The sequence below is a fragment of the Elaeis guineensis genome, chromosome 3 (genome assembly GCF_000442705.2).
Source record: "Elaeis guineensis isolate ETL-2024a chromosome 3, EG11, whole genome shotgun sequence".
In the NCBI taxonomy this organism is placed as follows: Eukaryota; Viridiplantae; Streptophyta; class Magnoliopsida; order Arecales; family Arecaceae; genus Elaeis; species Elaeis guineensis.
In genome coordinates this window covers 20,127,322-20,143,728 of record NC_025995.2, presented here as the reverse complement: position 1 = coordinate 20,143,728, position 16,407 = coordinate 20,127,322, and the positions used below count along the sequence as shown (strand labels likewise).

Genomic DNA, 16,407 nt, shown 5'->3' with positions numbered 1-16,407 from the left:
TTCCCACCAAAAATAATAAAATATTAAATCATTAGCGAAATCCAACTATGCCATGAAAAGTGTAGAAATTCAATCTAAAAGAAATAACTCCTAGGTACCATCAATGCCTGATTCCTTGAGTTACTAAGAAGCCTTCCAAAGCTAACCAATCAGTAAGAGTAGAAGCAGTGAACTAGACAGCCTAGGAAGCAGTAATATATATGGGGATCAAAAAACCCATGGTCCAAAATACCTTTGGTGGAAAAGAAATATCATAAAAACAAGTATTCAAAGAAATCTTTTACAATTACAATGGAATACAAATGCAGTATGTTATAGATAGTAAATACTATATGGAATTTAATATATCATTTTCAGTAATCATTATATGTTTAGATCACATTTTAAAATTGTATAATACCACAATATACAGAACGAGTGATAAATAAGCTTACAAGTTGTTAAGTTGTCAATGCAGTCAGTATTTCGGTTCAATGGCACAGAGTAATGATGCAGTGCGTTGTTTCTGTTCACTAGGAATTGAAGGACAAACAACTTCATCCTTGTTAGCTGGAACTGGGAAGTCCTCCAGCACGGGACCCAAATACAATTCTATGAGACTTAAACAGTGCATTGGTACCAAATGTTGGCAAAATATGACTAGAGTCACTGCATCATTTCTCTAACAGCTCACATAGCCAACAACTTACCCCTTGATGGCCGTGGTCATTGCATCATGCCTCTATTGAAATCATGAAAGCCAAAGACTTTCTCCTGTTGCCCATGTCACTTCATTGTTTCTCTATTGAGAAAACAGAGACGAACAACTTAGGCCCCATTTGGCCTTGCTTTTGGAGGGCCAAAGCCCCATTTGGCCTTGCTTTTGGAGCGCCCACAACTGCTTCTTGGAGGGCCAGAAACTTTTTTGGGTGATTTTGAGCTGCTGAGAAAAAACTTGAAACAACTCTTTGGCTCCTCTAACAGCTCAGAAAGGTCTGCTAGGAAAAAGCTTCAAGTTGGAGCTTTTGGGCAAAAAATCTACTTAAGATGTGTTTGCAAGCCATTTTTTGGCAAAAGCTCACCCAAGAGACTTACGTTTGTCAATGAAATAAAATTTTTTATAAATTATTTTAAAATATTTGTTATTTATCATAATCACTAAGTTGTGGGCACATTATTGCTATTTTGTGTTGGGGTGAACAAAGTCAAACATTTATATTGCTCTAATGATATTCTTTTTTACTTGGTAATCAATTAAAAAAATAATTACATTATTTATTATATAAGTAGACTAAAAAATAAAACTAATTTATAAGTTAACAATTCTTTATAATAGTGGTTTTTCATAGTACAATATAACAGCCATATAATATGATATTGTAATGATATAATAATGCAATAGAATGTTATGTTATATTATATTTTTTTATAACTATAATATAATAATATAATATCCTTATATTGCATTAATATTGTAAAATAATACTATTACAATTCATATTAAAACAATAGTATCTTATCATTAAAGTGTAATTATAATATGATATTATTATTATTATTTGTAATAAATATAAAAATTTATTATTTGCTATATTATTTAGATTAAGATATAAAAATAAATAATTTATAAATTAAGAGTTTTTGATAGTATAAATAATTAGACACAAGCATATGCAATATTGTCATTTACTAATACTAAAAGTACTTTCTCTGTTTGTTTACCAAATAGATATTAAAGTTCAGCAATACTTCGGAAATATATTAAACAACAAATAACTTTCTATTAAGAGCTTCACTAGCAAAAGCTCTCCTATAGATAAAAGCTCTACTGCCTACAACAATGCCAAATGGGGCCTCACCCCCTATTGGCCAGACCCCTGCTGGCTAGAGTCCACTTTAATAATATGACTAACAGAAATTTTAAATAAAGTCTTTGTCAACAAAATGCGCTTTTTATATAGCTCATTGAAATTAAGAGTTTTTAGAATAACATCAAGTTACTTATGAAATCATAATTGAAAGAAATGTGTTGCATTATTATTGCAAAACCACGTTCAAAAAACACAATAATTTGAATTTGAGAAAATTAATAACACTTCAAGGTACTTGATAAATTAACAAATAGATAGTTTTGGGCCTAGCCTGAAAATCAAAGCAAGTATGTTGTGTGGAACCACTTATCGCTTATCTTCTTCAATTACCACAACGAAGGTTTTAAATTCTATGGAATGAAGGTATCCCAGTTTCTCCATGGAATGGGATGCTCTGCTATCCCATCCCCTCCTAATAGCAGTCTTAGTCATGCATTTCGATAGATATCTTCCGTCTCCTCTTTTTTTCTTACTTTCTTTTCTTTTTTCTTTCTTTCTTTTTTTTTCCTATCTTTCTTTTTTTTCTTTCCTTTTCTTTCTTTTTCTTTTCCGTTTCTTTTTTCATTTTTCTTATTCTTTCGATTCACTTTTTCCTTTTCTTCATCTTTCTTTCCTTTCCTTCTTTCCTCTTTCTCCTTCTCTCCTTGCATGGATGGGTTTCGGAGTCTCAAACCTGTACCTATCCTGCTTCTCACAGGAACGGGATGGGATGGTTAGGATGCCTCTTATTCTATCGGGACACAAAACCTTGATCATAACCAACAACCTTAAAATGTGTGATTGATCTCAATCAAAATCTCAAGTGCACAGCCTTAACAATATCCAAAATGCTGAAAAGCTATCTTCTCATATGTCTAATAATCGTCTCCCGCATATCAAAATATAACCAAGATAGTTTTAATCTCTAGGAACAAGATTCATAGCTCATTTCCCACAATACACTTTCTTGAGACTTAACAGGTCCCATCACCCATACAACAAGCCAAGCTTCTGATGCTCTTGGCTAAAGCATTGTCTATAAGTCTGCAGGATCAGCACTATCTTAAAAGCTTGCACCACTTTACGACATGGACCCTACCTCACCTTATATAAAGGCCACAATCCTAATACTAGCAGAAAACTATTCAACCAATGCATTTATTTCCTTTTCCTATTATTGAAATCCCAAGCATGTTGTGACTAGGACATTTAGTTGCCAATTGAACGTTGACTTGTAACCCAAGTTCATGGTGGCACAATACTCATGCTTCAATATTTTTTCCCTCTCTAGTTTTGCGACCTATAATAATTAGAACTCCTAACACAAATTATGTCCTACCAAATCCTAACTCACAGGCAATAAGTAATCCTCATATAATTAGAAATCTCATAGGGACATAAAAGTCACCTGTTGATCAACCAAGCACAAGCTAACAATAACTTGTTAACCAATGGAGCCCAAGCTAAAATTGTTAAACTAATGCCTAGTCTGAAACAAAGATTCGATAAACAGTTAACCAAAACACAATTTAATTAGTTCATTAAGTCCTTGTTATTTTTATAATTTTATATTACTAAAAAAAGGTGGGATATTATAGTAAACCCTAGGGACATCTGGTTGTCTTCATCAAATGTTAAATCCTTCATGGAAACTCTATTGATGACTTATATAAGATAAAACTTGTCGTTATATGCTTGTATATCCTAATTTGTTCAAAAGCTTGTATTTTTGAAAGTCTGTCAGTCATGGCCTTGTAGCTTCTATACACAATTTTGTTTTGTTATTGATTTTGCAAGTTTGCTGTCCTTTTGTCATCATCAATCTTCATTCGTTCATCTTTAGTTTTGGCATTTAGTCTGCTTATGCAAGCTTGACTAGAGAAGCATGACTTTGGCATTGAAATAATCCTTATTTTGCATATTTCGTTAGACCCACAATGGTGTTGAAGGGTGCTCTTTACATAAGGTTTGAAAATTTTGTCAATTTTAGTTTCTGGTTTTGGCAGTTTCAGCACTTCCAGCTTTGGTTTCACTCATTTTGGCATCACCAAGAAAAAGTCAAGAATAGAAACAAATCATCATATCAAAGTGTATATATATTTTTGTTGGAGATTTTGACTGTATATTGCTATGTGATAAACGGTATATACGTGTATACTGTTAGTATGACATACATGCGTTTGTATATGTACATATGCAATATAATGGTGGATATCTGATGATGAAAGGGTCATGTAACTTCTTGGGCTAAGAGTGTAGCATTGAGGTAGATTCTTGGGCTCAGGCTATACATTATAAGAGCTGTGATGGTTGAAATGTTAACACTGTGTAACTTCTTGTTTGAGGCATGATGAAGCTACATTGTAAAATTGTAATAATTAAATTGTCAATGGTTAGCAATTAATCTTACTTTACATGAATCATTTTAGTATATCAAAGTTGATTGCTGTTTTATCTTGGAGAACATGGAGCAAAAGAGAACTAGTTCGTACATAGATCTACATAATAGTTAGCTGACATGTTCAAAAGATGTGAATGGAAGATTGTTAACTAAAGCACAGAACAAGATTAGATGCTACCATTCTGGTGCACCATGTTGATGGGCGATTTTGATTTTAATCTTCAAATATATCAAACAAATAAACCTGTAGTAACATAGATTCATACATAATTTATATATATTACCTAATATATACATACATACATACACATATACATATACATACATACATACATGCATGCATGCATGCATGTTTTTCAGATATGAAGGTATAGACACAAGCATATGGATATCACTGGTTTTAGTCTTTGAAGCTGTGGGCAAAATAATTATAATTTTGGTTTCCTGGCCCTGTTTATGGTGTTGAGCCTTAATTATTCATCTTGGAACCAACTCATTTCCTGAACATCTAAAATCAATCAAGTTCTTGCCAGCTGCCCTAGGGGTTTCTTACTCATGTTAACTACCGGTTATGATCTAGCTACGTACCTAATAGAAAGGGCTGGGACCACTAACTGAATCTTTTTTGTCATCAATCACATGAGGATGGTTTATGTATGGATGTATAGATGTATGCATGTATTCGTGGATGCATGTATGCATTGCATCTATGCATGTCACATGGATGTATGCAGTGCATTGATGTATGGATGGATCTATGCATGCATGCATATATGCATGTATGCGTGCATCTCTGTATGCCTTTGTTTTCTTCCTTTCTCCTCTCCAAAGGCCTCCCCAAAGGCTTGATATGAAGAGCCGAACTTGTACCACTACCATGCTGTATTTGTCACATGATATATGGTAGTAGGGACTGCTGAACAGTGCTTGTACCTGGTCGTGCAGTATATACCATATCTAGGAACTTGTGTACCAGCACCTAAATCACTCGTATTTACCGGATCTTGGCATTTGAATACTTGCTGAAAAATAAACAAAAGTTTTGGAGCTATTGCCTCTCTATTGATTAGACCCAGAAAATGTAAAACACAAATAATGCTAGTATGCAAATGCACAGTGAACTAAATATGAGTGACAATCTAGACCATTAATGATGCACACATATTAGAACACATGAATCAAAACTTAGTGGGTTCTAGTACTTCCAAGTTGTAAATTACATAAGATCACTTGTTATCCAAAGGCTAACCCATGGTTTTCAGAACCATCTCGACTCGGACGGCTTGAGGTGTGCCGAATTAGACTGGTGGAGAATCGGAATGGTTCCGGCTTGAAAAGTGACACACGCCGGTGCCGAGGGAGAACGAGAGGGAAAGACAGGAAGAGAGAGAGAGGAGGGGAGGGAACCGTCGGACGATGCTGCCGGAGGGCAGCGTTGGCCCGTCGAGGCCGTCGGAGGGCTGCGGAGGCGTCCGTGCTTGGTGTCATCCGATAGGGACTTTAACCCCAAGAGAGAGAGGGGAGGGATGCTATCGGACGGCGGGGATGGCGGCGGAGAGAGATTTTTGGTGCCGTTGGATGGCCGCCCTGGCCACCGGATGGCGAAAAACGGGCAGACGAAGCTGCGCCCTCGCATCATATTTTTTAAAAACGATGATGAATAGTAAAGCCGACAGTGGATTTGCCGGGTTCACTATTTCAATATTTTTTTAAAAAAGTTCAGAAACAGGGAAGCTGGCAAACCCACTGCCGGCTTCATTATTGTCAGATTTTTTAAAAAAAAATCATGAAACAAAGGCGATTGCTTCTATTTTATGGCCGTAGAGCTGCATGTGGTGTTTGCGCCGTCTAACGACCACGGCGGTCAGCTGGAGGCCCTCCAGCGGCCTCTCCACCGGACTCCTCTCGATTCTTTTCTTTTTCTTCCCCCCCTCTCTTCTCTCTTTTCTCCCACAGATGATGTAGAGCCACGATGGCCACCGCGGCCCTCCGAGGGCCCGCGCAGCCCTTTGATGGCCACCGACGGCGTCTTCGCCACCTCAACCTGCTTCCCTCCCCTCTCTCTTTCTCTTCCTCTCTTTTCCTCCTCCCCGGTTCATCCCTTCCTCTCTTCATCGGTTCATGCCGGTCCGGTCTGGTATGGGGCCGTATCGATTCATGCCGCCGGTTGATCGGAACAGTGTCCGGTACCGGTTTTGAAAATCTTGGCTAACCATTATGACCTCCCAATTCACAGGTGATAGACATTTGAAACAAGCAAATTTTTATTTTAGGCATTTCAGATGTTAATCATGGTTAACAATATGAAATTTATATGTATATGGTGCTCAACATATCTTAACCAATAGGATTTGGTTCAAATCATGCATAAATGGAAGGTTGAACCATCCCGAATTGTCCGGTTTGAGGCATGCTGAACCATACTGGTGGTGGATCAGGACAGTTTCGGCCTTCAAAACGAGGCAACAATGAGGAATCGGGGAGGGAGAAGGAAAGAGAGGAAAAGAGAGAGAGGAAAGGGGAGGAAAGGAAAGGGAGAGGGGATGGCTGTCGGAGGGCCGATGAGGCCATCGCTACCACTGTCGAGGTGGTGGGCCACATCCCGATCCGACATAGCTCGGGGGAGAGGAGAACGAAAGAAAGGAAAGAGAGAGAGAATGGGAGGGAAGGAAAAGGAGAGGGAGAAACAACCACTGGAGGCTGCCAAATTTGAAAAATAACGGGACACCGACACAGAACAGTACGACGGTGTACCGGACTATACCGCCGGCTGACTGGTCCGGGGTTCGGTGCTGGCATGGCTGACCTTGATGCGTACATAATTGTAGGTCAACTCTATTTCTCTCTGCTTATCTCTATATACATATTAATTTTGCATGATTTGAGAATCATTGAATTCTATATTCTATTATGTAATACACAATGTACCATGACATTGACATCATAAAACTAACTGAAGTAATTTGGCCATCATTTATATTGATGTACCGGTCTATATCACTAACTTATTCGGTAGTATCTTTGCACATTATAAATTATTTTATATGCCAACTTAGAAATAAAATGTGGTGAAATGTTTGCCAGTACTGTTATTTTCATGTTAATTTATGACCTGAAGTTACTAATATGTTGAAATATGCATATTTATGGTGATGTTTATCAGATTTAAATTTCAGATTTAAGAGTATTTATATTACATAATGTCATTGTATAATTCCAATGATAATTAAGAAATGTTTGAATGCTCATGTTGTTATTTAATTATAAAATACAGAAAACAGAAAACACTCTAGATCTAATATATAGGTTCTCCAATCATATTGAGTTTGCCTTTGGTTCATGATTTGATTGTTTTACAACTATGTTAGTCAACACATGCTATTGCTTTGCAGTCACACTTTGATCAAAAGAATTTATCCATACAAGCATGATACATGATGCTTTAAATTTGATGTACTTATAATATCTTTCTCGATTACATGGGGCTTGAAAATCATGTTGGAAATTAATATTACAAAATGTCTTGAAGCTGTAGCAAAAAAAAAAAAAGAAAGTTATCTTGGACCACATACATCTTATTATATTGTTTGTATATGATGAAATTACTTCTTCCAGGAAAATGGAAGGCCCTCACAGTAAAGAGATCAGACAATGTAGAGATGCCTCCTTATTCACATGTCATGGATGCTAGATCAGCTACTTCCGACTCAGTAGATAGTTCTAACAAGGTCATATCCTGTGAGACTGATAGGACAACATGAAATTGATACCTAATTTCATCTTCTTTTGTAATCAAGGTGTAGTTGCATTTTGCTTTCCTCTTAAGAATTTGATTTGTGGTTGTTTTCAATGTATACTTTGCTTCTGGTAAGAATTTGTTTTTTCCATTTACTTAGATGTGGTGTTTAGGTGTAAAATCAAGATGCTTACTAATTCCCGTCTGTTATGCCTTTTTAAGTTTGTTCATTTCTTCCAATTTTAGATGATGAATTCAAGATTCCTTTATATAAAGATTAAAAGTTTTAATGCTAGCAGAGAGACTACAAAGTCCACATCTGGGTTGGAATCCACTGAAGCCGACAAGAGGATAATTTTATTCATAAATCAGAAATTGGGCAAAGTGCATCACTTAGTTTGTAGGTCAGACTTTCTTTAAATATAAAGCCACTAAAACAATTCTGAAACGAATTAAAATGTATTTCAACAAGTTATGCAATAAGGAATTCCTCTTAGGATGCTCAACTTCACCCAACAGTCACTGGGAACTTTTCCTGCTTGGATTTTTATTTCTCCTTAACCCTATAAAGAAATTTAATCTAATATTTGGCGACCATAATGACCATGCCAGAGAAAGCTTGAAGTTTATAATTTGTAGGAAGTCAGCTCTGAAACGAGTATCAAGCCCTCTCGAATGAGTATTTGTACTTAAAGTTATGTCTTGGAAATTGTTCAAACCAGCCAAAAATTGACCAATTGCTCTAAAAGTCCTGAATCTTGTAGGATTTCTAATAAAAGCATTGATCCTCTAGTTTAAAACTGTGACTAGAATCGCTAAGCTCCATAATCTATAAAAAATATATATTCCATAAGTAAATTCAACTAAAAGTAAGTTATCTAAACAACAAATCTGCTTATCACAGTCAAATGATTTGAATATGTTGTTTTTGTTGATCATGTATCCTAAACATCACATGCAATGATACCATTCACTAAGGCTTAAACTTTCACATGCATCACATAGTCAAATTTCTGGTAGAAAATGTTAGGATGCTTTCAATATCACAATCAATGAATTCTTCATGAAGAATGCTGAGAAGCAATCTTATATTCTTAAAATTCAGTAGGCATGGGTATCCAATGTGTGCTGATGTCATGTTGTTTCTTTAAAAAGTTGTTTAATGTTCTTTTGAGCACTCAAATTGTCTAGATGCTGGCTTTCACAAAGCAATGAAAGATCATAAATCAAAGAATGTGGACATCAAGAATCATAAGGTCATCATTGACATTACATTATGATAAATAAGATTATTATCTTCATTCTTTTGAGATAAACTATCTGTAGAAGTGTTCTCTGTGTTATTTTTGGAGTCACCCTTAATTGAGAAATCCAGTGGCTTCTTATAAGAAACAAAGGAAATGTATTTTTGAGGGGAGAAACAAAGGAAATGTGGAGAGCTTTCTAATCATGTTGAAGCTCAATATTATCATAAGTTCTTAACGCTCCAATATGGACCAAGTTGTCTACTAGATCAAATACTTTTTGAGTATGAAGTGCATTTCACGATCTGCATTCAGGAACAATTGTGGTAGAAGGGCTGTTCTATCAATTTCTATTCCATAATATCCATATCAAGGTTTGTTGTACTGGTGCATATTGCTTGTACTGAGAATATCGTACCATACTGATCTTAAACTGAGATTTGGTATAGGGGGCATACTGATTCTTGGTGCACCAAACTGACCCTGTAACTGGCGTATCAACACTTTACTAGCATGGTACTTGTATGGGGGTGGTACTGAGATGAAGAACCTTGATCCACCTGAACCACATCCATGATTGTATGGATAAACGAATCAGGTCGTTGATACTAAATGCAATACAAAATGATAAGAAAAAGATAACACAGAAGAAAATGTTCATCTAGGTCAGGAGGCTTATAACCTCAAGCTTTAACCCCAAGCAATGCAGAAGTTTTCTAGACAATGGGTGGTAGATTTGTCCAACAATTTTGATTAGCAAAATAGGAGTAAGAAACAACAAAGAGGAAACTTCAATTTAGGTAAGAGAAGAAAATCTCCGATAGTAAAACTTGCAAGCATCTCTCATAAATTCATGCACCTCTATTTATGGATAAAGTAAGCAATTTATTAAGTAAACTGAAATTCATTTGATATCATAATTTTTAGATCTTCAAGCAGTCTTAGAATCACAGTCTTAGGTGCATGGGTTTAAATCCTAGTGGGATGAGGGTTGTCCCGGTCTTCCCATCCAATTTCTATGAGAAAATAGGAATTGAGATGGGGGCAAGACCCTGAAACCTACCTATGCATGGCATCCCGCTTGCCCCACCTTTGTCTTGTGTTGGACGTACATCGATCCACTATGTCTTGTGGATGACTTGTGTTGGGAGACTGCTGATCCAAGGAGGAAGGGCCCTAGGAGGTTAGGACTCTGTTCTCCTGATCCATGTGGAAGAAGGAAAGCCTTCGGGAACTCTTGAAGTCTCAATCCACCACTTGGCTTCTTTTTTCTTTTCTTTTTTTTTTTTAGTGCAGCCAGAAACCGAGAGAAAGAGAGGAAGAGAGACAGAAATAGAGAAAACAAAGGATAGAAAGAAGTAGTAAAAAGGAAAGAAGGAAGAAATGAAAGAAGTAAGAAATGAAAGAAAGGAAGGAAAGAAGGAAGAAAAGGAAAGAAAGGAAGAGAAGAAGGGAAGAAAGGAACTAAGAAGAAAAGAAAGAAAGGAAGGAAGTAAGAAAAGAAAGGAAGGAAGAACAAAAAGGAAGAGAGGAAGGAATGAAAGAAAGAAGAAAGGAAAGAAAGAAGACAAAAGAAACAAAGCAAAGAAGAAATTCAAAAAAGAAAGGAAAGAAGGGGAGAGAGATGGAGGGTACTTATCAAGATGATTGACTGGGAGAGTCACTAGGACGGGGCAGGATATGGGGTGTCCCGTTCCTTGAAGAAATTGGGATACCCATGTCCCATGTGATTTAAAACCTGGCTTAGGTATATATTAACCCCTATCATGTTTTGGAACTCACTTTGAAACTGAAACATCAAAACAAAAGGTGAAGGCTCTAAAAGTAGATATATACTTCGTTCCTGCTTTAATTGCAAAACTTTAATTTCTAATGAATCTTTTTTAGCTTCTTGGGAAAAGAAACCCACAACATTTTTGTCAAATGCCCATATTTTAGTCATTCAAGTTGTGCTGTGAATGTTACTTGACAAGAGATTAACAGTCATTGCTTTAGCTCCAAATCAAATTTATATTGGTGAATTATGTCCACAGATGCAGCTGTAGGGTTCATAATCATTACTATAGTGCAAGGTTCACCATCTCGGTACTAAACCCTATACCGATACCATCCTATTATAGTGTTGATATGTGGTAAAATATGAGATGGCGAGGCTTATCAAGTATTCGATATGGTACAAAACTGCTTAGTGGTTTGGTATTGGTGCACTAAAATATGCCTAGTACATCACAGTATTGATTGGTATGGCAAACCTTGCTATGGTGCTTGATATAGGTAGCGTTTGATTATGACTCCTGCTCTTTGGCTGTGGCTTGTGCTTCTTGATTTGCTTCATTTTTTAATAAAGATACTTTATTCATTTTAGTATAAAATAAAATGCCCAAAATTGCTGTTCTTTCTACCTTCAAAAGAATGGGGCAGATTTTTTCTTTTTGCTTACAAGCAATTTGGAATTAACTTACTGTTATCATTCAGCAGCTAGAGAAGATTTAGGCTAAGGAGTTTTGAGTCATCATCCTTAAAGAATAAGTAAATTTTTGTGGTTCCTATTAAAACCTTCTAACTTGAGCAATATTTTGCTGGACACACATGCTTTACTTTTTCTGTTGAAGAGCCATGTTTTATGTTGGTGATGCATTGTCAGACATTGGGGTAATGAAATATTTCCTTTTTCCATGTTCTTGAGCGTATTATGTTAGCATTAGATAGCTTTGGCAAGTTTGTGAAATCTGAGTATCTAGTTTCTTATTCTTGAAACTGGTCACATCTTGGAGTAGCTACAGTGACTGGTGTTAACAATGGTGGAAGTATGATAGGCACACTCACAAATTCCTACAGAAGCACTGAGATGGTGGGATAATGGAGGAGTATATAAGTGAAGAAGACTGAAAATATCCCTCATTATTAGCTTAATAGTGCTTTCATAATTCATTTATTGGGAACTGGATTCCATGCACATATAATAACTCAGGGTATTTTCTAGCCTATCGTCTTATCTAGAAATGAGATTATAATTCATTTGCCAAGAGGTCAACCATGCCTTGCTAATATGACTCTCCAGGTTCTTCTCCATGCTGAAATCACCATGCAACTGCTATGTTTAATGCAATTCTAAAACATTCCTAGTCCACCTTCCAAGTATGCCCACACGAAAAATACACCAATTACTGCAAGTCACTAGTTTTCGTAACTGGCCCTTTGGTATTTGGGTTATGCAATCCTCTTATGAGTTTACTCTGCAAGTGGCCGATAAATTTTTCATGATTACCAATGAGAATATATGAGTTGTCGGAAATGGGACTCACTACATGACCAAGAATAATATTTAGATCTGTTAAAAGGTCGATGATATAGTAAAATCTGGTGCTGATGTTTCTTCAAAATAGTACGGATGAAGTTTTATTGGAATACAAAAATTGAATGTACTATGTTTCAAAAAATGTTTGCTTCATTTTCTGATCAAAGCACAAGAGTTAATGCTACACAACGCATATCACTTATGGGCTGGATAGCATTTTTACCTTTATTTTCAGGGTCCGGTACAAGGTACTTTTTATAGTTGGGGGATTATGTGCTAATGGTTGGATCAAGATGTGGTGAAAATTTTCTTCTAGGAATTGCTTCAATATCATTACCCTAGATCACTTACAATTTTGGTGTATAGGGTTTTAAATGACACATGAGGGGTCCAATTAAGGGTTAATTGACGTGCACCTAATACCCTTGTTTTGAAACTTAATGTTGGAATTCTGAGCTGTTCTGCATTGTTGCTGTCACTCTCAGAGGGAAATTATGCGGTTGACATGGGCCTAGACTTGTGAGAAATAAGGTAGTGTCAGTAGCATGGCTGGCTTTATTGGGTCTTTTAGTCCACTGCATGGGCTTGCTCCAGCATATGTCAGTGTTGCAAGGGAGCAGGACTCTATTCCTATTAGGATTTTGAACAAGAGGGATTGATTTAGGTTTGGCTTCTATAAATAAAAGAGTCCCTTGGCATAGTAACATCTTTTTCTTTCAGGCCTGATAGGAAAATCATTAAGCAATTTTATTGTGGCCGAATTGTCGTTCCAAGTGGGAGTTTGTTGCTCGAGTAAGAGTTGGTGGCCTGGTTTGTGCATCGATGATATTAGGTTGCATAATATAGTTTTTCTGCTCCTATTCTTAGTACTGTGCTTTTACATCCATTCATCAAAGCAGCATCATAAAATGGTCCCCAAGCACCAACACAAAGTACATTGCAGCCAGTATGATGCAATGAAACTTTAATACTATTTACCTTTAAATTAGTAAAATATTTTGGTTTTGCCTGTGGACATATTGTCTTTAGAAATCAAATATTTTTCCTGTGAATACATTTTCTTGAGAACAGTCATCCTGGTAATACAAAAGTTGCATGCGATACTCAAAGATCTCATATACATGTATGCACACACTTATTCCAATATAACTTCAGGAATCCTAATGGTTAGATGTTTGAACAATTACTTGAAGAAGATATGCTTTTGGAAGCCAGCTTGTCAGTGAACTGAAGCTACATCTTGTGCACTTTAAATCCATATTATCCTTTTCTGACCTATTATATTGGATAATATTGCAGGGGTTCCAAATTAGAATCTTCTTGCAATGCATGCAATTCTACTTCATATCCAGATTGGCATGCTTAAGTTGCATGCATTGGATGAAAACTCTTCAGACATTGCCATCATTTGGCAGTTCAAGTTTGCCATTTGCTTGTGTGTCTAATTCCATCAATAAACCTGTTCCACTTCAGTTGGATGTATCTTTTCCATCATTTCAAGAGATCAAATGGAGTATCTCTCGATTCTATTATTTATTCAACATGCAGCTTGAACGAAATATTGGCACGTAAGTCTTGTGAATCTGCCTGTGACTGTATACATTTTAGTATTTGCGAATGCAATATTAAATTTTAAATCATGAAGATGGTTTCACCTCATTTTATTGCTTAGCTGTAAATTACATAAATACTACCGGTTTGCTGTTCTTATACTACCTGACTGGAGTATGGATGCAGCAGGATGTGACCACAACTTCTGTTCAAAGGGATTTACCAGATTAAAATTTTTCTCATTTATGCTGGAATTATTTTAACTCAGTTCTGAACAAGCTAATAATTTTACCACTGAAAAGTAGTTGTATAATATTATCAGAATTGTTTTAGTTTTGATGTGTTATTACTGACTTGAATTTAGATGTTAATGATTAAACTCCTTCCTGCCATCTTTTCAATCAACTGTTTTTTGTAATTTATTGTAAGCCTATACCTCGAATACTGTCATGCTTTCTCAAACCCTAATGAAATTGGGAAAGGGGTAGGTATTTGCCAGATCAGCATTGCTGGAGGGGCAATATCATGCAATGGGAAATTAAAACCTAATATTTTAGTTCTTATGGTCCAAAACATTCTTATCAATGATTTAAGTCCCGGCGGGACGGGGGCCATCCCATCCCGTCTCGTTCCTTTGAGTTTCCAGCACCAGGGACGAGTGCGGGACCCCGAAATGCTTGTCCGGCCTCCATCCCAGCCGTCCCAGCTTCATCCCGCTCGGATCAAGCATTGATATGGCCGTCCTGATCGAGCCCCAATGTGGGCTTTCGTTGCTGGTGCCGATGATGAGGGAGAATGGCCCATTCATTGCCGGAAAGGGGAGAAGAATGAAGGAGAAGATCATACTAACCTTGCCGACTTCTCCTTTCTCCGCTGGTGCGTTGGCATTGGCGTCGTCGTCGTCGGAAGCATGGGCATGCCGGATGGAGGACACCTCAGGATGGAGAAGAGAGGAGGGAGAGGAAAGGGGAGGATGCCGATGGCAAGCAAACTGAGACGGAGGAGGAAGACCGGAGGAGAAAGGAGCAGAGGAGTCTTGGTCGCTTGGCGCGGAGGGGAAGAAGAATCTTGATCGCTCAGTGCGGAGGGGAAGGAAAGGTGTTTTGAGGTTGTTCGATCGTGCACCGCAGATAACTTAGGGATACCGTGGCGTGTTCAAAGCCGTGGGATGAGATCAAGGAGAAATTATTGCATGCACCAAGTGAACAGGGCAAATCCCGAAGCATATGCACGGTGGGTAGCGTGCAATCAGGAATCAATGAAATACAAGAGGTAGCATGGCGTGGCATGTTATCCACCGTGGGATTTGAGACGGTCCAATTTTATTCAGAATAATATATAAAATAAGATATAAATTAAATGACAAACAAAACATTGCATGGGATGATGGGGTTGGCGTTGAAAGGGTCGGATCAAAATTTATCAAAAAAAATAAAAAAAATGTACTGGGACGCCCGATCGAGACGGCAATTGGGATGGGGCGGGACGTGGGGCGTCCCTTTCCAGCCAAAAATCGGGATGCCCTTGTCCCACGGGATTTCAAACCTTGATCCTTATACAATTGTTATACTAAACCACCTAAATATTAATGAACTAATGAAATTTAGTAGTGATATTTTACAGAAATGAAATATTGATGGAAGATTTTGTTTATCATCATTGGCCATTTATTATGATGTTAAAAAATGTGAGGAGTAAGCATCAAAGTAATGTCACATGAGGGCATTAGTCTTATATGTAGAGTGCATATAACCTATGCAGACTACAGGATATAAATAGTGAATGTTTGAACACTTACGATGGGGTTTGGTGACCCAAATAGAATCACCAGTGATCCTGAGGTAGTCTAATCCCTAGTGATCAAAGATCACTATGTATGATTTGGCATGATCCAGTGATTAAAAATCCCTAGATATCCACAAGCAACCTGTTTGGTATTCCATGGGTATCCAAAATCACTAACTATATAATACTAAAACTACCCCTTATATATTCCATAAAAATATATTTCTTAATAATATAAAATATATTATAATAAAATATTAATATATTTGTTAATATATTCAATAAAAATATATTATTAGTCCTACAAATTATTAATCCTATGAAAATATATTAATTGTTATTATAGAATTTATATTTATATTTATAATTATACTATATTATTTATTAATACTAATATTATTTTAATTAAAAAATAAGGTAAATAGAAGTAATATATTAAATAATTTGATTATATAAATATATAGTACAATTAGATATTTCTATTTTCTACTCTAATTAAAAATTATTATTTAATCATAATATGACAATAATATGATTAATAATATATTATATATAATATATCA

At 36.4% G+C, this 16,407-nt stretch overlaps 1 protein-coding gene across 5 annotated transcripts in view; it reads left to right on the top strand.

Moving 5' to 3' along the window:
- The window catches only part of LOC105042194 (putative ion channel POLLUX-like 2), a 41,946-nt gene that overhangs the window by 7,945 nt on the left and 17,594 nt on the right, over window positions 1-16,407 (top strand). For all 5 annotated transcript variants that reach the window (XM_073253721.1, XM_073253718.1, XM_073253717.1 and 2 more), the window contains 2 exons: window positions 7,846-7,958; window positions 13,808-14,076. In XM_073253721.1, coding sequence (XP_073109822.1) covers window positions 7,890-7,958; window positions 13,808-14,076 — 338 coding nt within the window. In that variant the 5' untranslated portion in view covers window positions 7,846-7,889. The remainder of the gene's footprint in view (window positions 1-7,845; window positions 7,959-13,807; window positions 14,077-16,407) is intronic.